At 46.3% G+C, this 24342-nt stretch overlaps 2 protein-coding genes and 1 long non-coding RNA gene across 5 annotated transcripts in view; 2 read left to right on the top strand and 1 right to left on the bottom strand.

Annotated features, from left to right (window-relative positions):
- The window catches only part of ASAH1 (N-acylsphingosine amidohydrolase 1), a 64644-nt gene extending 58740 nt beyond the window's left edge, over window positions 1–5904 (bottom strand). Inside the window, exons 1-2 of one of the 2 annotated variants that reach the window (XM_029586995.1) lie at window positions 5749–5859; window positions 4507–4639 (exon numbers count right to left, since the gene is read on the bottom strand). Coding sequence is in view for 1 of the 2 variants with exons in the window: in XM_029586988.1 (XP_029442848.1) it covers window positions 5749–5835 (87 nt within the window). In the remaining variant the exon portion in view is untranslated. Of the gene's footprint in view, window positions 1–4506; window positions 4640–5748 lie in introns of both variants that reach the window. The other variant, XM_029586988.1, reaches the window with a different exon arrangement.
- Window positions 5236–6159, top strand: LOC115083195. Its single transcript, XR_003854330.1, has 2 exons — window positions 5236–5554; window positions 5636–6159. It is a non-coding gene; the product is annotated as an uncharacterized LOC115083195 (long non-coding RNA).
- An 11176-nt stretch (window positions 6160–17335) lies between these two features.
- LOC115083201 (general transcription factor IIE subunit 1-like) overlaps window positions 17336–24342 on the top strand; it is a 52924-nt gene continuing 45917 nt past the window's right edge. Inside the window, exon 1 of one of the 2 annotated variants that reach the window (XM_029587024.1) lies at window positions 17336–18797. The gene's annotated coding sequence lies outside the window, so the exon portion shown is untranslated. Of the gene's footprint in view, window positions 18798–19731; window positions 19855–24342 lie in introns of those variants that run through there. The other variant, XM_029587028.1, reaches the window with a different exon arrangement.

A 24342-nucleotide genomic window follows, 5' to 3' on the forward strand; every position in this document is an offset into this window, starting at 1 on the left:
AAAAAAAAAGACCTGTTGGAAAACAAAATGTTTTCCACGGGTCGCCCGAGCCGACATGTAAAAACTAAACACATCTCTAGTGTAGACAGATGAACTCAGGACCAGTTATGCTCCCCTGCCAGCAGATGGAGACGGAGCAAGCTGATGTCACAGTATACATAACCCTGCAGTGACCCCAGCCTGCCAGTATTCTCAGTCTCCAGCAGATGGTGGACGTGCATCTCCCTATGGGGTTTGCTTCAGATTTTGGAAAGAGGATTTAACACAGAAAAAGGAAAGCCCCACTCTCCTGCGGTGACACCAAATGGTCCCTCCCTGTTAAGAATTCCTGAGGTGATTTCCGTGGTCCCTCAGATGTGTGTCTTGGTCCCCGCGTTGACTTAGCTGATTGTACTGCTTAAAGGCAGCAGATGTTGGAGGCAGAGTGCCAGTGGTGACGGTACATGCCCTCTCCCCAACGCAGCCGGAGACCATCTCTGTACTCAGCCGGTAAGACCTGAGATTGATTTAATTAAAAAAAAAAACACAGAGACAGTATAGAGGGGTTTACAGCACTTCCTCTGGTCTCCGTGCTTGGCACGCCATTCTGACATTCGTTCCCACTCCCGTGGGAGTTAGGGGAACGGGGCAGCCTGGCGGGTTGAGCGACCCTGGTGGGCTAGGCCCCGCAGTTAGGCTTTTTGCCTGCACGCCATGTAGTAGGCTGCAGCGGCGTTTTCACTCGCTTCTGTGTGTGCCTTACTGCCCTCTACAGGACGTTGATGTGTGCAGTGTGACAGCTCTGCGCATGCATTGTGCGCTCAGTTTTAGGCGCGCCTTTTGCACACACAAATTTCTAAGCGCTGGTAGTACACCCAGGCCTTGACGCACAGTTTTTGGTGGGTTTTGGTTTTTTTGTTTTTTTCAGCACCTAGTTTTTGTGCGCTTGAAATGTTTTCAGCACGAGCCAGCTGGACACACATTCTCCATCGCCTGTGAACAAGAAACCTAAGCACCTTTCTCTCTGTGTTTCCTGTCATAGTCAGGCTTCTCAGCCTGACATGTCCTCTAACCTGTTTCAGTGCTGTTTATAGAGGCTCAGGGAAAGTTGGCTTCCTCTGATTTTGCTAAGCCTGCATCCTCCAAGCCTGATGATGGTCTGGTTAAGGATCTATCTGGAAGTACTTCCTTGACTGGTTCCTTCGCAGGGATGGCAGTTCAGTGGGCCCCACTCCAGTTCCCTCTGGGTTTGGCCTGGATCCGGCTGCTTTTTCTTGGGAGGAGGTTTTTCAAGGTTTGCAATCCTTTCTTCAGGTGAAGTCCTCAGCTTTGCCCACTCCTGCCAGGTCGGACCCTCAGCCAGTGGCCCCTCCCTCATCCAGTCCTATGTTTAGGCACCAGAGCACGCCTCTGTTCACTGCGAGTAATCCTGACAGGAACCCGGATGGCACTGATGAGGCAGATCCCAATTCCCTGGAAGATCAGGAAATTCCTCCAGGATTAGAACCGTATCGGAACATGTTGCGGTTCTTTTATAGAGATTAACTGCTGGCCCTGGTTTCCCAGACCTTGAAGATGCTGGGTGTCCCTGGTGCAGATTCAGTGTCTGAACCAAACAATCTCATTTTGGTTTCCTTGAGTAAAAAGCCTCTTGTTTTTTCCCTGTTCTGGACACCATTCAGGAATTGATTGATCTTGAATGGAGAGCCTCAGAGGCAAGTTTCAAAGGGGGGTTAGACATTGGATCCAGCGATGAAGGAGCATTTACGTTTTTCCAAAGTGGATGCACTGGTCTGTGCCATTTCTAAGTGGATGACTATTCCCGTGCAGGGAGGAGCAGCCCTGAAGGATGTGCATGATAGGCCTTTGAAGCAGTGGCGATGATTTTACAGATAGCTTCTTGTTGCACCCTAGTGGCACAATCTTGGCTGCTTCTCTCAGGAAGTTGATGATTCTGGAGCGAATTCCAGAGCAGTTATGGAACCTGCTGTATCTCGGCCAGAGGAGTGGCTTCGGTGGTAGCGGCCAGGCACCAACTATGGTTGCGACATTGGTCAGCTGACACCACCTCCAAGGCTAATCTTACAAAAATGCCCTTTAAAGGCTCTCTCTTGTTTGGAAGAGAGTTGGAGAAATTGGCCAGAAATTGTTTTGGTCTCTACAGAGGGTCGACCTTTCGGTAGGTTTCAGTCCTTTCGTCCCAGACAGCCCAAGAGAGGAGTGGGCTTGGGGGGGGGAGATCCTCCCGAGCTTCGGGAACAAAAGATAGGGGGACACTTCTCTCTTTTATCAGAGGTGGGTTGAGATCACATTGGATTGGTGGGTCCTGGAGGTGATGTGAGAAGGATATGCTCTCGAATTTTGCAGTATTCCTCAGGACGTATTCATGGTGTCTCCTTGGCACTCCCCACAGAAGATGCAGGCAGTGGAATCTACGCTTCTAAGGCTCCTCCGGTTGAGGGCTGTGGTTCCAGTGCCTACGTCTCAAGAAAGTAAGGGGTGATATTCCATTTATTTGCTGTGCCCAAGAAGGAGGGCTCCTTTCGTCCCATCCTGGATCTCAAAAGTGTCAACTGTTATTTGAGGGTGACTCATTTTTGCATGGAAACCTTTCACTCAATGATAATGGCTGAGCAGTCGGGGGAATTTTGGACCTCCCTGGATCTGTCCAAGGCCTACCTTCATATTCCCATCCGTCTGGAGCACCGTTTTCTGTGTTTTGCAGTTCTGGGGTGCCATTATCCGTTTTGGGTGCTGCCTTTTAGTCTAGCCACTGCTCCCAGAACATTTTCCCAAGGTCATGGTGGTAATAGCGGCAGTGTTAAGAGATGGGATCCTGGTACATCTGTATTTGGACAACTGGCTGATTTGAGCCAAGTCTCAGGAAGAGAGCCATCTGGTGACCCACAAGATGATCTCCTTGTTGCAGGAGCTTGGTTAGGTGGTGAATCTGGCCAAAAGCAGACTTCAGCCATCTGTTCTTGAAATATCTGGGTATTCGGTTCGACAGGAGGCAGGACAAGGTTTTCCTGCCAGAAGTTCAGATTCATAAATTGATCTCACAAGTGCATCAGTTGGTGAGAACTATACACTCGACAGTGTGGTCCTATCTACAAGTGCTCAGTTTGATGGCGGCAACCCCAGAAGTGGTGCCATGGGCAAGGGTGCATATGTGCCTTCTTCAACGCTCACTGCTGTCTCGTTGGAACCCGCAGTCTCAGGACTAGTTGGTTTGGCTCCACTTGCCGATGGAAATCTGTGGTGGAAATCTGTGGTGGTTGCAGGAGGCTCATCTGAGAAAGGGAGTTTCCTTGACCTCCTCGATCTGGTTGATACTCACAACAGATGCGAGTCTCCAGGGTTGGAGAGCTCAATGTCAGTAGCTGACGACCCAAGGAATGCCAAAGAGCCCTCTGGAACATAAATTGCCTGGAAGCCCGGGTGGTCTGGCTGGCAGGTTGCACTTCAGCCACAGATTACAGGGTCAAGCTGTGTGAGTGATGTTGGACCACGCAACAATGGTAGCCTACATCAATCGACAGTGAGGAACCAAAAGCCAATGAGTGTTGCAGGAAATAGACCAACTTATGGAATGGGTGGAAGGACATCTACAGATGATCACGGTCTCTCATATTACAGGACAAGACAACGTAAGAGCAGACTTTCTCAGCAGGGAGCGTATGGACGCAGGAGAATGGGTGTTGTTGGACAAGGCATTTCAGCTGATAGTGGATCGCTGGGGTCTTCCTTTTTTACACCTACTGGTGACTTCTCACAATGCAAAGGTTCCTCAATTCTTCAGTCGCAGGAGAGATCCTGGTCCCTGGGCACAGATGCTCTCATACAGGTCTGGCCAGAAAACACATTGTTGTAAGCCTTTTCTCTGTGGCTCTTGTTAAGCAGGATGGTTCACAGGATCGACGCCTCAGGGAGATGTTACTCCTGGTGGCCCTGGATTGGCCCAGACAACCATGGTATGCAGATCTACAAAGACTACTGGTGGAGACCCTCCTTCGTCTTCCGTCGAACAAAAATCTGTTGCAGCAGCGACCTGTCCTTCATGAAGATCCAACTCAGTTTTGTCTTACAGTTTGGCCCTTAAGAGGGCTCGCTTGTTGAAGCGAGGATATTGTTTGGTGATGGTTGCTACCTTGCTCCGTGCTCAGAAATTTTCCACTTCCTTGGTCTATGTGTGGGTTTAGAGAGTGTTTAGAGGCCTGGTGCGAGGATTGGGGTGTCCTTCCTCATTCGGTCAAGATCCTGCTCATTCTGGAATTTTTGCAGGATGGATTAAACAAAGGATTGGCCCTTGATTCCTTGAAGGTTCAAGTTTCGGCTCTTGCCTGTTTCTGAGGCCTGGTGAATGGTGATTCCTTATCATCTCATCCTGATGTGGCCCGTTTATTTGAAGGGAGTGAAGCATCTTCGGCCTCCCTTGAGATTACTGGTGCCTTTGTGGAGTCTTAATTTGGTGTTGGACTGATTGCATCTGTCTACATGCTAGGAAATGAAGAAATTATTACTTACCTGATAATTTTGTTTTCTTTAGTGTAGACAGATGGACTCAGCTTCCCACCTTCAGCTGCCGAATGATTGTGTCAATGGTCCTCCTGTGGGGTTACGTGTTCCAGGAGATTATTGGTAAGTGTTCATCCAGTCCCTGGATTGGGATACATACATTCCTTGCTTGAGTTCAGTGTTGGTAGAGTACAGTAATGGTTGTATTTTTATTCAAGATTTTTGCTAGTCTGTCCACAGTTGCTTTTGAAGAGTATATTGGTAGGCTGGTGTCACTGCAGGAGTATATATACTGTGACATCAGTTTACTCCGTCTCCATCTGCTGGCAGGGAAACATAACCCACTGGTCCTGAGTCCATCTGTCTATACTAAGGAAAATAAAATTATCAGGTAATAGTAATTTCTCCATTTTTTAATAAAGTGGGGCTGATGTAATCAGCAGTAAGTTAGAAATACCCCTCAGGAGTTTTTAATTGTGTCTATTTTAATGCGGGTTTTTCCCACAGATTTCTGCATCTGGGCGTTTAATGCGGGTATTGGTGTATGTATTTGGTCTTGCGTGAATTTTTTTTGCACGTTATCTAATTTGCATGACATCACCTTATTACATGCTGCAGAGGTACCTGTTTTGCTGCAAGCACTAAAAAAAAAAAAAAATACACGCAGAAATTTTGTGCAGATTTCAGAGCAGGGTTTTATTATATTAGCCCCAGAGACTTGTGGAAAGGGCTGCCCTTTGTGATCCAAACCAGAAGTACAACTAATTTCATGGCCCAATCAGTGTTAAGCCTGCACCGGGAGATGGTGTTTCACACCCATAATCCCTCCCACCCAAAATCATCCTACACACACATACGATAAACACAGCCTGATAGCCACCCCACCAAATTTCTCTTCCACAGCTACCTCGTCTCAAATCCCTGTTGGAAAAGAACTACGGAAGGCTATCTCTGCATGCTTGCTCGGACCCCCCTTATTTTTCCATTACAAAACACACAAAGGGTATCTCTATTTGGAGTTTCATGCAGAACTGAAGGCACCATCGTAGGAAGTTGGGTAAGCAGAACCTAAGCGATGAAAATAAAACCAACCCAGAAGCAACTGTGCTTTTGATATTTGCCTGATAAATTTTGCCAGGGCTCAGGACCTCGGATACGACAGTTTAGCCAACGGGTGCAGGGCTAAGCAGCAGCGATCACCGTACCCAGACACAAGAACCAGCGGCTACCAACTCTCCTTTCACCACTCACCGGAGGCACATCTTGCGTCCTCACCCAGAGGCCGCAAAGAGACAGCAGCGGCAGCAGCACACAGCAAAACACGAAACTCTCTGCCATTCTCCGGGAAAAAGACAAAGCACCTCCCTTTCCTTGTGACTGAACTCTTCGTGCGCTCCACGCCCACAGCCTGCAGCCCGACCCGGCCGGGGACAACGCCACGCCCACAGTAAGCCTCGGCCCGTCACGTGACAAGGACTGGCAGAACGTGGGTGCGTCACATGCAGACACCGTGCTCGCTCTTACCTGCTTCCGTTCATGGGGGCGGTGATTGTAAGGTCGCGTGCTTTCCCCGGGAGATTCTGTAAAAGCGAAAGGCGGATTGAGAGGTGGCGGTTTAGTATTTCATAACTAACACTTGAATTATTAAAAACGTTGACCCAAGCTTGACTTTTTCAATTAACCGGTTTGGAGTTTGTATTCTGTTTTATATTACCTAATTAACTGAGTAGGGTGCTCTAAGCATGCCCCGAAGTAAAGATTGTGTGTACGGGTATCGCTAGTGCTCTCCACTCCACTTCCAGGCGTTTTCCATCGGCTGCCGTGAAGACCCCAGCCTGCTTCATTGCCTACTTCGGAGCTGTGTTTTTTGCCAGCCGTTGTCCCGTCCTGCAGGGCCAAACCACCGAGACTCCCCTCCGGCGCAGCACCGTTCCCCTTTCTCTTCCTTTTTCTTTCCTCCCCCGTTCCCCCTCCATGAGTGCTGCAGCATTTTTCCCCTCTGTTTTTCCTTTCCCAAGTATTGCCTTTCTTTTTCCCAGGGGGCTGTGTCCACTCGTGAAGGAAGGTCCCCATCTGCCTCGCTCCACCGGCGGTGCACACACGCAGCGAGCCTGCAGGGAGCAAAGCCCTCCGGTGTTCGGAGGTCACTGAGGCACGGGTGGCACCGCTCGGCGAGTCCCCGTCCCCCCCCCCGCCTGCCTCGCGCTGCCGTTTGTGATTTTCTTTTTTTTTTTCCCCTTCGCTTCTGTTGTTGCTTAATTTTGTTTCTCGTCTCCTCCCGGTCTTTTTTCTTTCTCCCCTTCCCCGGTTACAAACGGCCCCCGCGAAGCCTTAGTTTCTGCCCCTTCGCCCTCAGGTTTAGTTAACCCCTTCCTTCCTCCGTATTCAGCCTGTGCTAGCTCTGTAGGCTGCCCTCCCCCTTCGTTTTGTTGCAATCAGGGGATTTCCTTGGAATAGGTTTCCAGGTCCCTCGGAGCTTTTTATTCCCTTTTGGTCTCTGAGGGTGCGTTTTCTTTAAGCTCTTTATTTATCCCTGTCCCAGAAGATTTTTTGTTTAAGTCGGCTCTAGTTGCCCGTTCCAATTTATGTCGTGGGGCAGGGAGACCCTGGAGTATCTGGGAGTCCACCTATCCGTCGGAAAAAAAAAAAAAGACACCCCCCCCCCCCCCGGGTTACGGCGGCTATCCAGCCCACCCCTTCCCCAACCAACCCCTTTTTAGGGGTCGTGGCCCCTCCTGCCTGCCCTGCAAGAGCGAAAGCCGCAGGCCCGAGGCCCACCTTGAAGAGGGTGAGGCCAGGCACGTTGCCTCTCCCCTCCCCTCTTCCAGCAGCTCCCTGGCGGCCCCACCCACCCCTTTCCTTTTTAATCTTCCCCCTTTTGGGGACCTGATGGGGGAGGGAGGCGTTCTCCTCGCCTTCCCCCGCCGCCGCAGAGGGAACTTGATCCCACCTCGCGGCGGGCCAAGGCTGCAGCAGCCAGCGAGGCCGCCGCATCCGCCACCTCTCCCATGGCACCCATCACCACCACCACCATGGCCGTTTCCATCGGTGGTCCCTCTGCCACAGCCACCTTATCCGTGACAACCTCCGGGGACCTCGCAACGCCGCCACCCAGCCCCCCTCCTGCCTCCCCCCATCCTGTGGTAGCGCAGGCCAGCTACGCCGCTGCCGCCACCCAGGGAGCAAGAGCCAGGGGAGGGCCTGTGCCGTCTTTGGATCCCTACTCCTTGGCGGCCGGTTCCTCCGGCCTCACCCTGCGCTGTCAGCTGCTGGCCACCGCCGACCCCCTCTTCCACCTGGGGCTTCAGTGCCCCAGGCTAACCCCGTTCCTGTCCTTTTTGAAAGGTTTACTTTTGGGTTTTTGGTTGCATTTCACCCTGCACTACCTCATTTACGGGCGTGCACCCAGGAGGGGGCCTCTGCGCCAGAGGGACAACCTGGTCAACTATCTTCTGTTCGCCACCAGATCCTCAGTCTGGCGGTCGCGGCAGGAGATGTTGGCCGAGAGACGGTCCCTCGAGTGCGAGGTCCTCTTCCGCTCAACGGTGCGCGCCCGGCTCAAAGCAGAGCACTTCTGCGCGCTGTCCACCGGGCAGGTGGAGGAATTTGCCCGCCGGTGGGCAGTGGACAGGTTGCTCTGCTCCCCTCCCCTCCCCCCCTCCCATTTTTGAGTTAGTCCTTACCATTTGAGTTCTTTGTGTTGTAGTTATGTTTTAATTTTGTGCACTTTTTGGGTGTCCTTTCCCCTTCCCTCCCCTCGCTAAGGATCAAAGCGAAGGGGTGAGGGGTTTGGTCCCCCACCCCGGTCCCATTAGGGCTCCCTCCCCTTCCCTAGTTTTGGTCGGCAACCCCACCCCCGTCCCATCCCCACCCCCATATTGTGGTTGCAGGACCAGGACATGCTTGCTGTCCTGGTGGGTGCGCCACGTGCCGCTGACTGGGCTCGCTCCTCCACAGCGCCTGTGGATGCCAGGGGCCAGAAGGTGCTGGATGGTCCTGGTGAATGCTCTGCGCCTGTGGATACAGTGAGCTGCGGACAGCTGTGTGCTCCGGGTTTGTTCGCCACACTGCAGGCTGGGCCCGCTTTTCCCCACCGCCTTTGACGTCAGAGCTGAGTACCATAGAGGGTGGTCAAGCCACGGGGAGATCTGTGGCTCTCTGTTTAAGGCCCCCCTCCCCTTGTCTTTTTCTTCTTGGTCTCCAGTGCCCTCATTAGGGGGCGCTGGGGAATGGTAACTTCCCCTCTTTTGTTTTTCATTCTCTTCTCTTTCCTTAAGGAGGCGTGGCGGCCTTTGGCCGCTCCCTCCCCCCATCCTGCCTTAAAATAGTTCCCCCCCTCCCCCCCCCCAAAAAAAAGGTCTCTGTCTCAGAAAATACAAAGGCCTTGTTTACTTCTGTTAAAGGCACGGCCCCCACTAAGTTGTGGTACGGGAGACAAAGTGTAGTGGCTCAGTAAAATCAACCTTGGGAGAAAGGGGAATCAGACTGCCTGGGGTGGGGGCAAGCAGATCAACCAAGCTCTATCCCTAGCTCCCACTACCAATTCTGTATTTTATGTTTACAGTTAGTGTCACTGTTTCTTACATTCTTTGTGTAAATCATAGAGTGTATTCATTACCAAACCAACCAGACCTAGTAGTAAATAAAGGAAAAAATGACTGTAAAGAAAAAAAAAAAACTAAAAGGTACTGCTGCAAAGGTTAAGGCGTGGTCATTGTTTATAAATACCATCTTGTAGGCTGAGACCAGATGTATTCCAAGTATTAAAAAAAGGTGGAAAGAAGGCCAGATGACTGCTGTAATGGTTAAAGGGCAAGGTATAAGGCAATTATAGCCAAAAGAACTTTCAAAAAATGTAAATGGGATGCAAATAAAGAAAACAGGAAAAAGCATAAGCACTAGAGTTAAATAATAAAACATAGATATGGCAGGCGAAAAAAGACTTTGAAAGGAAGCTTTCTGTAGAGGCAAAAACTCATGACAACAACTTTTTCAGATACATCCAAAGCAGGAAGCCTATAAGGGAATTGGTCAGACTATTAGTTCAGTGTGTTTCTCAATCACTAGTCTGTGGCCCAGCACCAGTTCTTGGCAGCATTTCTGCCTGTCTGCGAAGCCATGGTGATTACAGGAGGATAAGAAGGAAGTAAGACCTGCCCTGCAGTTGCATAGGCTGCACTGTACCCTGCATAGCAGCCTGCAGAGATTTTTCCACACCCTACCCTGGCCAGTTGGAGCCGGTCCTGAGGCCCCCATCTCTGGGAGGAGAGTAGCTGCAGCTGAATGTTAATGAGCCGGCATGAGACTGAGTCAGCATCTGTTCCATTCTCAGATCCCTTACAGAAGCCAGGAGGGGACAGGGCCTGACAGTAGAGCACATATTGACTTGGTCTTCTGCCGGCTCATTAACATTTATCTGCAGTTACTCCCCTCTCACAGATCGGGACTAGCCCCAGCTAGAGCAAAAACGTCCATGGGGCAGGGGCATTAACTGTAGTGTTGCTGGCTGGCAGGGGCAAGAGAGATGGTGGCTGACTGGTGGGAGCTGGGGGTTGCTGATTAGGAGAGAGAGGGAGGAATTTCTTTTCTGAGGATAATACAGTTAATTGGCTGGGAGAGAGGGCTTTTTATTTTTTACCAAGTTACCTTTTTTTTTTTTTAGAAAACAATTTCTTAAACTGGCTAGTTACTCTCTTAAAATGACACAGACGAACTGCAGGGCTAACCCATGAGATTAAATGCCATGTGGGAGAGGGAGTATATCCTCCCTATCCCCCACCCTTCTTTAATTTTCTGGTGGACCACTTCCCCCATCCCAGCTGATCAGCACTGCAACCCATCCATGTCATTGAAGGAAAGTTATCTAGCCAGCAAAATGTTGAGATACACTGCATTGGATGATCAAGGAGTATAAGAAGCACCTAGGGAAGAAAAGCCATAGTGGAAAGGCTAAATTAATTCTTTGCTTCAATGTTTACTGAGGAAGATGTTGCTGAGATACCCATGCCGGATACCATATTTAATAGTGATGATTCACAGGAACTGAAACAAATCACAGTGAACCTAGAAAATGTAATAAGGAAAATTGACAAATTAAAGAGTAGCAAATCACCTGGACCAGATGATATACAGCCCAGAGTTGTGAAAGTACTCAAAATTGAATTGCATTTCTACTCCTAATAATTTGTAACCTATTATTAAAATAATCTATTGAACCTGAAGATTGGAGTGTGGCCAATTTATCGCCAGACTTTAAAAAGGGCTCTAGGGGTGATCAAAGAGAGTATAGACCAGTGAGCCTGATGTCCGTCCAGGGAAAAATGGCAGAAACTATTCTAAAGAACACAATTCCAGAACATATAGATAGACATGGTTTAATAGGACAGAGCTAACATGAATTTACTCAAAAGAAGTCTTGCCTCACCAATCTGCTACACTTTTTTGAAGGAGTTTTATATTGAGTCAGTGGATATAGTGTATCTGGATTTGCAGAAAGGATTTGACAAAATCCCTTATAAGAGATTCCTTAGGAAATTAACAAGTCATAGGCTAGGAGGGAATGTCCTATTGTGGATTGCGAACTGATTAGAAAATAGGAAACAGAGAGTAAGATTGAATGATCATAATGTTAGGAATTATTAGGAAAGGAATGGAGAATATCATAATACCTCTGTATCCCTCCAGGTGATACCTATAATACTGTGTGCAGTTTTGGTCGCTGCAGCTCATAGACACATAGAAACAGGATTGCAGATAAAGATTGAATGACCTATATAAGTCTGCCCATTCACCCAACTAATTCAGCTTTACAATTCCTATCACTCCTTCCTATGCTTTTTTAAATTCAAATACTGTTTTTGTTTCCACCACCTCCGCAGAGAGGCTGTTCCATGCATCCACCACCCTCTCTGTAAAGAAATATTTCCTTAGATTACTCCTCAGTCTATCCCCTTTCATCCTCGTCCCATGACCCCTCATTCTAGAGGCTCCTTTCTGTTGAAAGAGTCTTGCCTCTTGTGCATGTAAACCTTGGAAATATTTAAATGTCTCCAGGGATGGATTGCAGGAAAATATCGGCCCGGCATATTTTTTCAAAAGCAGCCCATGGGGTAACTGACACACTCATGCACTTTCCCTGCAACACATGTGTCAACAGCTCCCAAAAGCACGCCAAGTTAACTCTGGAACCCAACAGAATTGAGCCAAAATAGCTCCAAAATAAATGTCTTGTGAGGTAAAAATATCACTTACAACATGTTATACTGTACTTGTACGAAGTGCTGTAAAACCCTGCAAAAAAAGTAAAAAGACCCTTGGAATTGGTATTAGATCTATTGTAATGTGCATTGGGTATGAGCTTGGCCCTCAGAAAGCCACATGCAAACTGGATTACAATTTCAATATAGTAAACCTCTCGTGTCAAAACTGCAATACCTACAGTTACAGCTCAGCACTAACAACCCTATTTATGAAAAGGCAACACTGCAATTATTACACCAGACCCTAAAAAGCCGATATACCTACTGTTAGGAAAACAGAAAAAGCCAAGCTGCTACAGATCCCTACACAGAACTTACATACTAGTAGAATACATCAACTCAGTTACACATGCAGAATATAAACAGACCCTCACAAAACTGCAGATTAAAGTAACTATAAAGTATTAATACAAACATGCAGACAAAAACTGAACTGTTAACTGCAACAGGCCAGACTGTTATGCAGTGCAGCAATGGATAAACAGAAATATTACAATTTCTCAGAAAACATCAAAATCAGAAAATATAACTGATCAATAGAAGTAAAACCATTCTAATAAGAATATTTCAAAACAGCTGACACATAAAACAAGATCTAATAATTGAAAACTCATAAATTTTCCAAAGACCAATAAAATATTTCAAACACCGTCCAATACTTAAAACTTAAAAAGGATAAAAAATCCCTGGTTATTCATATCTGGAATCTTTTGATTTCCAGATGCCCTGAGATTGTTGTGGATTAGCAGCGGAGAAGTGAGGGGGTTGTTCCTCACAATCTCTCTGTCTCATATATAAACACACACATGCTCTCACACACACACACACACATGATCTCACAGATACGCACACAGACATGCTGTCTCGCACATGCTCTCACATACACACACACTCCCACTTGTTCACTTCCTGCCCCCTCCCCAGTAGAAGTACAGTGGCAGCCTCCTCTTTCAGCCCCCACGGCAGAGGGACTTTTCATTTTTCTTGAGGCCATGGGTTCTGATGCTGCTCTGTTTCCTGTGGGGGGGAGAGGGAGGGAGGTGGCGCTGTTGCTTTTCCTCTGGCGCTCGTTGCCTCTTCCTGCAATGGCCCGAGAAATGCGATTGCATGGAGGTGGGAGCGCTGTTGCTGCTGCTTCTTGGAAGCCGCACGAACTTGGGGGCCAATGCTGCCTCTTCCTGCAATGGTCGGCGCTCTTCTTTTTCCTGCATGGCCTCTTCTTCCCGCCCGCGCGGACCCACTACTTCCTCTTCCGGGCCACGCGAACAGGAAGAAGGAGAAGCCGTGCCCTCGCCGCCCCCAGACCGGTGGCACACCGGCCCTGCACGCAGATCTCTCTTCATGCTGCGGCAGGTTGGGCTCTTCCACGGCTCGCAGGTCCTCTTCAGGTACAGCAGAATAAGCTGTGATGCAGCCCACAGGCCTCACTTCAAGCGCGGCTTCATTCGCTCTGCTGCGACTTTATAGTTCTTTTTTCAAGCCGCAGCAGCCCTTCTCATTTTCTTTGGTGAGAATCCTTATTTAAAAAAAAAAGAAAACACATGATGGGAGCGACCGGCCCACCGGGGGAAGTTCGATCCCCCAATAGGCCAGTCCACTCCTGAATGTCTCTATCATATCTCCCCTATCTCACCATTCCTCTAGGATGTATATGTTTAGATCTTTAAATCTGTCCCCATATGCTGTAGAACAAAGATCACTGACCATTTTAGTAGCCACCATCTGGAAGCAAATTAGAATAAAAAAAGTTACCAATAAGGGCCCTGAACTCAGCGGTCGGAGTAACAGTTAATTGTGAAAGCTTGCTGGGCAGACTGGATGGGCCTATTGGTCGTCTTCTGCTGACATTTCTATGTTTCTATGTCTATCATAAGTGGAGTGGAATGGGTAAACACAACTTGATTGTTACACTTTCAAAAAAAAACAAAAACTAGGGGACACTCCATGAAGTTACTAAATAACATATTTAACACAAATCGGAGAAAATATTTTTTCATTCAACAAAATTAAGCTCTGGAATTCATTGTTGGAGAATGTGGTAAAGGTAGCAAGTGTAGCTGGGTTTAAAAAGGTTTGGAGAAATTCCTTTAGGAAAAGTCCATAAACTGTTATTAATCAGGTAGATTTAAGGAAAGTCTCGGCTTGTCTCTGGGCATAAGCAGCAGGGCATCTCTCTACTATTTGGGATCCTCTCTTCCCCCCACTGCCCAGCATCAGCTTTCCTGCTTCCAAACCCTTATTCTCCCCTCCTGCTACCCAGTACCAATTCCCCCTGCTGCCCCTGTACCCCTCTTCTCCTCCTACCACTGCTCAGTACCAGTTCCACCCATCCCACTTCCAACAGAGCTGAATAGTTTCCCCCTGTCTTAGCAGAAAAGTCACTGTTCTCCTTTTCAGGCCCTTCTCCTAGCTCCTCTTTTTGATGGCAGCATGGATCCAGTTTGCCTCTTCATTCCTCTTGCCCTCTCCATCATCAAAGCTGTGGGGTACACAAGGGTGCTTAGAGTTTTTGCTTGCAGTGACACCATAAGCCTCCTATGTTCCTCAGCTTGTACATTCTGTACCTGCCTGGTTACCACCACTGCTCCACTTCCTGCCCCTTTTCATTGGCTGCAATCAATAGCCAAAGGCAGTACTGCAAGCTAGGGTGAAGGTAGGGAGGGCCATCTGATGTCGACATGGCCTTGGAAATGGGTCGGCCTCTCCGGATGCAGTTAGCTGGTGCCTCTCACAGCCCAGGGATTTTGCTCCCCCATTGATGCGCTACCTGAAGCTAGTGAAGATAGCAGGAGTCCATGTTCCTTCAGTAGTAACAACTTATTGCACTACCAGGGGCAATTTTATCATGCGACAAGGTGAGACAGGGGCAAAATTTTGGGTTTTGCAAAAAGTGCTTCCCCCACTCCAAAACAGTCCTGTGGTGGCTGCCTTACCGTGCCAAAGAGCGAGACCCAGAGTGGCTGCGGCAGACGCTATCCCGCTGCTGCTCAAAGAGCAAGGCCACAGTGGAGCCCATCCTGCCACATCTCAGACATCCTGATCTAGCAGGGCTGTGGCAGAACCCATCCTGCTGTGGCCTAAAGAGCAGGGACTGATGGGGCTGCAGCGGATCCCATCTCCACCTTACAGGTAACCAGTGGAGATCCAACAACACTGGTAAAACGTGATCACTAAACTTTACCCCACTTATCATCCTTGTCGTTTCCACTGATTTTGTTTCCTGTGTATTGTAACAAAGTAATTTTTTCCACTGATTTTTTTTTTTTTAAAAACATTGAAATTCCCAGGCGAAATAAAATAAAAACTGGAAACAAAAATTCCTAAATATGCTTAATACCAAAGGAACATAAGAAGTTGCCATACTGGGTCAGATTGAGGGTCCATCAAGCCCAGCATCCTGTTTCCTTTCCAACAGTAGCCAATCCAGGTTACAAGTACCTGGCAAGTACCCAAACATTAAATAGATCCCATGCTACTAATGCCAGTAATAGAAGTGGCTAAATCAACTTCATTAATACCAGTTTATGGACTTCTCCTCCAGGAACTAATCCAAACCTTTTTTAAACCAGCTACACTAAATAACCTAACCACATCCTCCAGCAATGAATTCCAGAGATTAATTGTGCGTTGAGAAAAAAATAATTTTCTCAGATTTGTTTTAAATGTGCTACTTGCTAACTTCATGGAGTACCCCCCCTAGTCCTTCTATTATCCGAAAGAGTAAATAACCGATTCACATTTACCCATTCTGGACCTCTCAGGATTTTAAAGATCTTTATCATTTCCCCGCCCCCTCAGCCGTCTCTTCTCCAAGCTGAACAGCCTTAATTTCTTTAGCTTTTCCTCATAGGGGAGCTGTTCCATCCCCTTTATTATTTTGGTTGCTCTTCTCTGTGCCTTCTCCAGAGCAACTATATCTTTTTTGAGATGTGACAACCAGAATTGCACACAGTACTCGAGGTGCGGTCTCACCATGGAGCAATTCAGTGTCTTTTTTTGCAGGGTTTTCTAGCTGGTACCTGTTATGGTTATGAGGTGTTGGAGTGGATTCTTGGGTACTGCGGTGATGGCCACTCCCACGGGGAGGAGCCCCGTGAGGAACCGCAGTACTAGGCTAGACTCTATACACGCAGACACAGAGAATTTGTATTTATTGTACAGCTCGATGGTACTGCCCGGCAAGTGGGCAGCAGTGAAGGTAACCCAGTGAAGTAGTCCAGGGGTCCTCAGCAGAGGAGACCAGTCTCACACTTGAGTAGGTGATAGGCAGCATGGCATAGCAGGGACAGGTCCCAGATGTAGACACAGAACGCTGAAGGTGAGACAGACTGAAAGGGTTAGTACTCACTGAAGCAGAAAGCTGTATTGTTGAAGGTCCTGGCAGGCAGAAGTTGTTCAGTGGCAGGCACCAGATTAGGGAGAGTAGGCCCTCAAGGAACGAGTACCTGGCATCCCAAGATAGGTACCTGAAATAGAGCAGAAGAGCCCCGAGGAGCAGGTACCCAGGTTAGTGAATAAATACCCCGAAGGGCAGAGAGAGCTTCCTGCGGCAGCTGGGAAGCGGCAGAGCAGCTTAGACCGGAAGCAATCCAATCCTTGCTAACTCAGGTTGTTAGCAAACGAAGGGCAAGCTAAATACCAGGATGTGATGATGTCACGCGGAGGGGACGCCCCCGAGGTTCTCGCCATGTCTTGGATAAAGATGTGGGTGGCATGCGCACGCGCGCACCCTAAGAGGCCCTCAGGAAAATCATGGCGAACACCATCGCCGTTGCCGATCCGGGGACACCGGAGAGAGCGGCATGAAGACGCAGCAGCAGCCATCTTCCCAAGGCTTGAGGAGAGAGAAGGAAGAAAGGTGAGGCACAGAGGGCGAAGCCGTCTGAGACCGACGGACGCAACAGTACCACAGCAATGCATGTAAAAATAATATACATGTTGTGATATTTTTACCTCCGAAAATTGTGAATGTCCTTTTCATGTAAAATCTTATAAACGCACTATTTATGTATTTATTTATTTGGACGTTTTATATACCGTTGTTCCAGAATAAGATGACAACGGTTTACAAAATCATCAATCATATTCTTGTTTAACAATCACATTTTGTGCCAGCATTCATAATCTAGGTCAAAACCACAGCAGATATGTTCTTATTCATGTTCATACATATTCTTGGTCAAATGACCGTAGATTTATAGGCTTCATATTTGTACATTTTCAAAGTCGGCATTACAGCAATTTTTAATTGTGTGTTGTGAGGGCTGGGAAGGATGGGGTGCAAGGTTGTAATGTTCGCCTAGGGCATCTAATACCCTTGCACTGACCTTGAGAAAGTCCGCCACACACAGCTCCCACTTCTCCAAGGTGACAAATTCTGATGTAACTCGGGCACCTTTCTGGGTAGCCAGTAAGCCCTGGGGCCATACATGTTAGTGCAGTTAGAGAGGGATAATTAGGGGAGGATCCATTCATTGGGAGCCCTGCCCATTGAGGGTGCTGTAACAGGGGAGGTTTTATAGCAGAGCTCCACTAAGGGCTCTGGGTGCAGTCTTTGTTGGAAGTTTTTTTCTGAGTTACATTTTTGGCCTACCTGGAGCCTTGGAAGCCATCCAAGATCCTTCAGAGGTGAAGAGTGGTTGTCCAGGGACTAAACTGGAGTTTTGGACTTTTGCCCTGCTGAGCACCTGAGCCTTTCTGGGTCTCAGGGAGTGGGGAGCCCTGAAGTTCAGGACAACCTAGGGATAAGGAAAATCTTCCCTTGAAGTGGTGGTGACTTATTGCAAGGGAGCTCTGGTGTTATTTACTTTTGGGGAACAGAAGAAATTAATTAGCAAGACCTGGGAGGAATGGATTTTCTGCCCCTCTTCCTACCCATCTGTGAACCTGAGATCTACAGTGCCATCCAGACAAAGGTCATTTAACCGGGAGTAAAAAGTCATCTACGACAGGAGGAGACCACCCATCTGGATGTCCTCAAAAGCCCTGGGGACAGAGAGAGAAATTCACTCTCTGTGCAGAGACAGATTTTGTGCCATCTGGGAAGGACTTCCCGCCCACCAAAGGGGACCACTACTCAGCCTAAGCCAGGAGGGTGGCCGGATTCCCAGCCTGTCCAAAAGACTTGCACAGATAGGAAGGAGAATGGAATGAAAGAGCCAGAAAGACTGTGGTGCTGCCATTCAGATTTATTGTGCCATCAATCCATCTGTGCCTGCAGTAAAGTTATATTTGGACACTAACCCAGTCATCTCTGTATATTCTTTGGGCACACGGTGAATAAAAATTCACCTAATTGAAAGGAAGGCAATTACCTCACACTGGGCCCTGAAACGATGCATTTCTGCCCCCAGTCAACAGGATCCACATCATGGGAGCAAAGGGAAGTAGACTTACTCAGGGTCCCTGCCTGAAAAAGATCATAAATACTTTTACGGCCCCACTCGTGCCGGACACGCACACTGGTGCGGTACACGGGAAATGTGGGAGCCAGCTCGTAGGGCAGGGTTGTCAGCTTCCTAGAAATGTTACCACTGATACTCTCTGCCACACCTCTGGGAACTCCGTCCTCTGCGTTCCCCCTTCTGCAGCATTTTAAATCACTGAAAGACCCAGACTCCAAGAGGAACCCCCACCTCCTGCCCTGCTGGGCCCTCTCCAGGACTGACCTGTGCCTTGGGGCAGGGAGAGCCACCTCCATCCTTGCCTCAGGAAGCAGATTGCCTTGAATTGCCCCTGTGCACAACTAATAATAACATCTGTTCAGCTATTTGAATGAATGAAACATATTTTTTAAAGACTTTACTGATAAGTTAACAGAGCTAGGACGCTGCTCTCAAAAGCGAGAGAATGTTCTATTGGTAGCTGGCAAAGCTCAGCTGAGTCCTTGCATTTAATTGGCTTGTGAAACATTTTGCACCTGTTTTATGACATTTTAAAGGCATTAAATCGAACCTGCTTCCTAGCTCCTAATTCCAGAACATGGTTTTTCTTATATCACAGGAGCTAGAAATGTTTGCTGGCTGGCCTTTCCATTCACAGGTAATAGATGAATTACTGCTATGCAGTGCCTTGGTAAACTGAGTCTTTGTAGGTAGTGTGTGTTTATTTATATGGACCTTCAGTGTTAGTTTGTATTTAATTTGCTTAAAATTGTTACCTCTCAAATATATAAGGTGCTCCAGAGCTTCCAACAAGATGTATTGTACACAGATGTAGTATTAAATATATTAAATGCTTTGTTTCAGTTTAGATGACCTCTTTTAAAAAAAAAAAAAGACATGAGTAATTCCTTTGCTAAATGTTTATTATCATTTTAGCTAGAAGGTTACTAGAGGTCAGAAGGTCTCAGTGGTACTGAGAATACCAAGGCAAAATAAAAGCACTAGGGCTTTAGAAATAAACATTCTGGGTTATAAATAATGTAGTAAACTTGTGAACAAAAAGCTGTTCTCTTTTTGAGATACTGATTTACATTCTAATTTTAAAAGTGGAGATTTCTGTTGTGATACCAAAAGTAATAAAGAAATGAAAGCTGTAAAACTCAGTATGTGTGCTGGGAAAACAAAGTGCAGTTTTATATTCAAGAAACTTTATTGGCAACGTGCAGAAATTAATACATGACGTGATAAAAGAATTACAGAAGTAGCATTTTGGGGTAAGTTCTGAAGCCATAGTTCAAAATGTGGTTTATTGGCACTTTAGTTCTGCTATGCCGTATGAAAGGGTTTTGGATTATGTAAATTGTGCAACTGAATTAGTACTCCTGTGAAGGAAGTCCTCAGTAACTCCTTTTTCCTCCCAACTCCCTCAGAACCAGTGCTTAAATCCTGGCCCCTTGAGCCTTTTTATTTGTGACTGCCTGGGGATTTTTTTTCCTCACTTACCCTCCCCTGTGCTAATCACATCATTAAAGCAATGGTCCTGAGGCTGGCAGCTAGGTCTTAGGGCCCCTTCAGGAGCCCTATGTAATGGGCCACAAACCTGCCCACCAGGCATTGCCCTTGCTGACGTGACTGTGAACGCTGCCTCCACAGCCTATCCAGGAGTCCACACTGTAACACTTTAAGATGCTCGGGCTCTATTGCTGTACATGGCTGTAAGTGAGCTTCACATGTGGGATTTGTTTTTTCATAATATGAACACTAGGGACAGGTTTAAATGGCATCTTGCCATCCAAGGTGTGCTCTAAAATTATCAGAATGTCAAAACAGCAAGTGCAAACCAATTTTCCTGATTCGGTATTTCTTAACTTTTAAGTGTTGCGTGTTTACTCAAACGACTTATCCCGTTCTGGTCTTGCCCCAGTGAGTACATGGAGGGTAGGGCGGCTGTGTGCGCAGCGTGTCCCTTCTATTCAGTTTTAAAATACTTTATTTTCTCCTCCTTAGTTTTGTAATTTCTACAGATTTGTTAAATTGTTGAGGAATCTGTACTCTCTCTTTCATGTAGAGGTTTCTTTTATTTGTTTGAGCAAAGGAGGCAATTTTCTCTGCCTTGCTCTTCCACCTAGTATTACTTTTTACTTCTAATTAGCCTTACACACACTAAGTTAGGGCTCTAGATAGGCAGCGTTTAGTATTTTAAAGAACTTTATTTCTGCTTTCTTTCTCTTTTTTTTTTTTTTTTTTTTTTTTTTTTGTTTAACCCTCCCCCAGAATCTCCAAGTTTGTTTTATTTTGCTTCTCTTTATTTTCTTTCCCTCCTTGCTTAGGCTTCAGGAGGGGTTTATTTTGTTCACCTGGACTTGTCAGTCACCTGCCTGGTGGAGCTTAGAGTTTGAGGCACAGGGGCTTTTATGAGTTAATATTTCTTGGTCTTGGTTTTTTACTATTCCCCCATGTATGTTTCTCTGTTAATTTACAATGTAAGCCGCCCTCCAGTCAACAGTTTTACTTCCTTGTACACCAGTGTGATATGTATATTATACAGGAAAGTTGGTATATAAAAACTAAAAATAAATAAATGTACACTGTTTATTGGGGGCACAGGTCTTTATCACTTATGTCTTACACATTTTATATATTAAAAATAATTATATACACACTTTGACAATTTTTTCACAGTTAAAGGATCCCCTGGTTTGTTTGTTTTTCATGTATGTAAATCGCCTACAGCTCTAGCAGTTCGGTGATCTTCAAATGCAAATAAATACTAAATAAAAGGCTGCTTTCCCCTCCCCCCCCAAAACCAGGATTCAGCAGAGCTGGGGGAAAGAGTGGCAGCAGCTGCTCTGGATCTTTCTTAGTTCCTTGCTACTGCTCCGAAAGCTGCAGCTGGAACCATGACCTCGGCTTGGAATACTGCTACATGCCCCAAATGTGCAGACTCTGCCCCAGCAGCGGCCCATGATAAAATAGCCTGCCCAGCAGCCGCAGGAGTTATCATTCCTGCCCCTGCAGTATCAAATGCTGGAACAGAAATACCCCCCCCCCCTGTGATAAGTAATGGCAGCAGGCAGTACATCTCTGCCTCTGCTCCATCCACAGCTGAGGCAACTTCTCTGGCTGGCTAGACCCCTCCTTCCACATCAGAGGTGGCTGCATCACTGATGAGAGAGGGAAGCAGTGTCCCTTTTGGTATACTCCCAGACAGTGGCAGGGATTGGGACTCAGTTCTCATCTCTTGTGGTCAAACCGCCACTCACGAGATCCTATGGGGTTGTTATATCTGGCATAGCAGCTGGTGCCTCTGCTAAGTGGAAAGCAGGGACAACTAGCCAGGAACATTACATAAGATATGCCATACTGAGTCAGACCAAGGGTCCATACAGTATTCTGTGGCCAACTAAGTCACAAGTACCCAAACAAATAACAGATCCCAAGCAACTAAGCCTTATTGATTAATAGCAGTTTATGGATTTTTGCTCTAGGAACTTATCCCACCCTTGTCTAAACCCAGTTAGACCAACCGCTGTAACCACATCCTCTGGCAATGAATTCCAGAACTTAATTTATGCATTGAGTGTGAGAATTTTCTCTGCTTTTTTTTTTTTTTTTTAATGAACTACTTGCTAACTTCATGGAGTGCCCCCTAGGCCTTGTATTATCTGAAAGAGTAAATAACAAATTTATATTTACTTGTTAAAGTCCTCTGACTTTGTAGACCTCTATTATATCCCCCCTCAGTCGTCTCTTCTCCAAGCTGAACAGCCCTAATTTCTTTAGTATTTCCTCATAGGGGAGCTGTTCATCCTCTATCATTTTGGTTGCCCTTCTCTGAACTTTCTCAAGTGCAACTATATCTCTTTTGAGATGCAGCAACCAGAATTGTACAAAGTATTCAAGGTGCAGTCTCACCATGGTGCAATACAAAGGCATTATGACATTTTGCCATTCCCTTCCTAATAATTCCTAACATTCTTTACTTTTTTTTTTTTTATCGCCACAGCACACTGAGCAAACTATTACAATGTATTATCCACTATGATGGCTAGATCTTTCCTGGGTGGTAACTCCTAAGATAGAATCTAACACTGTGTAACTACAGCAAGGGTTATTTTTCCCTATATGCATCAACTTGCACTTGTCCACATTGGTCATCCAAATGGCAGATGAAATGTAATCTTCAAGTCTCCCAAGGTGGTCCTGCAAGTTATCACAATTCACTTGAGATTTAATTACTCTGCATAATTTTGTGTCATCTGCAAATTTAAGCACCTCACTTGTCGTGCCTCTTTCCAGATCATTTATAAAAATATTAAAAAGCACTGGTCTTAGTACAGATCCCTGAGGCACTCCACTGTTTTACCTTTTTCCACTGTGAAAACAGACCATTTAATCCTACTCTGTTTCCTGTCTTTAACCTGTTTGCAATCTACAAAAGGACATCTCCTATCCCATGACTTTTTAGTTTTCTTAGCCTCTCATGAGGGACTTTGTCGAACGCCTTCTGAAAATCCAAATACACTACATCTACTGGTTCACCTTTGTCCACATGTTTATTCACCCCTTCATAAAAAGGTAGAAGATTTGTGAAACTAGTCTTCCCCTGGCTAAAGCCATACTGGCTGTGTCCCATTAAGCAATGTCTATCTAAATGTTCTGTGATATTTATTCTTTATAACTGTTTCCATGATTTTTCCCAGTACTGAAGTCAGGCCTTCACTGATCTATAGTTTCCCGAATCTCCCCTGGAGCCCTTTTTTAAATATCGTAGTTACATTGGACACACTCTGGTCCTCAGGCACAATGGATGATTTTAATGACAGGGTAAAAATTGTTACTAATAGGTCTCAAATTTTATTTTTGCGTCTTCAAAACCCTGGGGTGTATACCATCCAGTCCAGGTGATTTACCCCAGTTTGTCAATCTGGCCTACTACATCTTCCAGGTTTACCGTAACTTGATTCAGTTCATCCGAACCATCTCCGGAATATGTATCTCCCTAACATCCTCTTCAGCGAACACCGAAGCAAATAATTTTAGTCTTTCTGCAATGGCCTTATCTTCCCTAAGTGCCCTTTAACTCCTTGATCATCTAACAGTCCAACTGACTCCCTTGCAGGCTTTCTGCTTTGGATATTAAAAAAAAATATTTTTTTTTAATCTTTGCCTCTAGGGCCAACTTCTTTTCAAATTCTCTTAGCCTGTGCCCAGACACGGCAATGTGAAGATACATCACGTTGCTACACATTATCGGATGTACAACTTGGGCATTAACAGCATTACATACTGGAATTACAAGTTAAGTGATATTACATTATTGAATGAGGAGAATTTCTTCGTAGAAACAGTTGAATAAGCACAGAGCACTTTTATTATTTAGCACTGAAAAAGATAAAAAATTGGACTGACCGATGATTAAAAATAAGGCAGAGTGAAAAAATGGTACAAGTTGCCGCACAATGATGCCTATTATGAAGGTCATGCAAGGAGTGAGTCGCCAAAAGGTGGTGTAATGAGAGCAGTGGGGGGTTTTGCATAATAACTTGTAGAAAATTACATAGACATTAAGACAACTTACTGACTACCTTGTACAGGTTACATAAAAGGAACTAATTTATCATAACTGCATTGTTAAAATAGTAATTTAACTTGTTTTTATGTTGTGTTGACCTATAATGTGCATGTTGCTTTTGTAAACCGTTGTGATCATCTTTTGGAATGACAGTATAAAGAAATTTGGCTGTCGCAAAGTAGGAAGCTGAGCAAGGACAAGGAGTGTCTGAATATCTTGGTCACTTGACATTCCTGCTGCCACGTAATGCCCTTGCCAGTAACCCCCATGGAAACATCATCCCTTCCCAGTTCCCTTTTTTTTTTTTTTTTTTCCTCCTACCATTGATAATACCTCTCCTAAGGGAGACAGATGGATAAAAAGTAGGGAGAGTCAGGAGATGGTGGGGGTAGGTGTGGGCAAATGAGGAGGATTCTGGATTGGACCCAGAAGATCCAGGCCCAATTGCTTATGAGTGCCAAGAGCAGGGGTCTGAAATGTCAGACCTCCCAGAAGATTCACTTTCAGAGGTCCAATCCACAGTGCACAAACTCTTAGACAATTCTGCAGCAGATTTCCATTGAGGAACTTTCCCCACCACTCTCATGGCTCATGGGGGCAGAGAATCCTCCTGGCAGGACAGCTGAAG

Source organism: Rhinatrema bivittatum, chromosome 1 (assembly GCF_901001135.1).
Source record: "Rhinatrema bivittatum chromosome 1, aRhiBiv1.1, whole genome shotgun sequence".
Classification (NCBI taxonomy): domain Eukaryota; kingdom Metazoa; phylum Chordata; class Amphibia; order Gymnophiona; family Rhinatrematidae; genus Rhinatrema; species Rhinatrema bivittatum.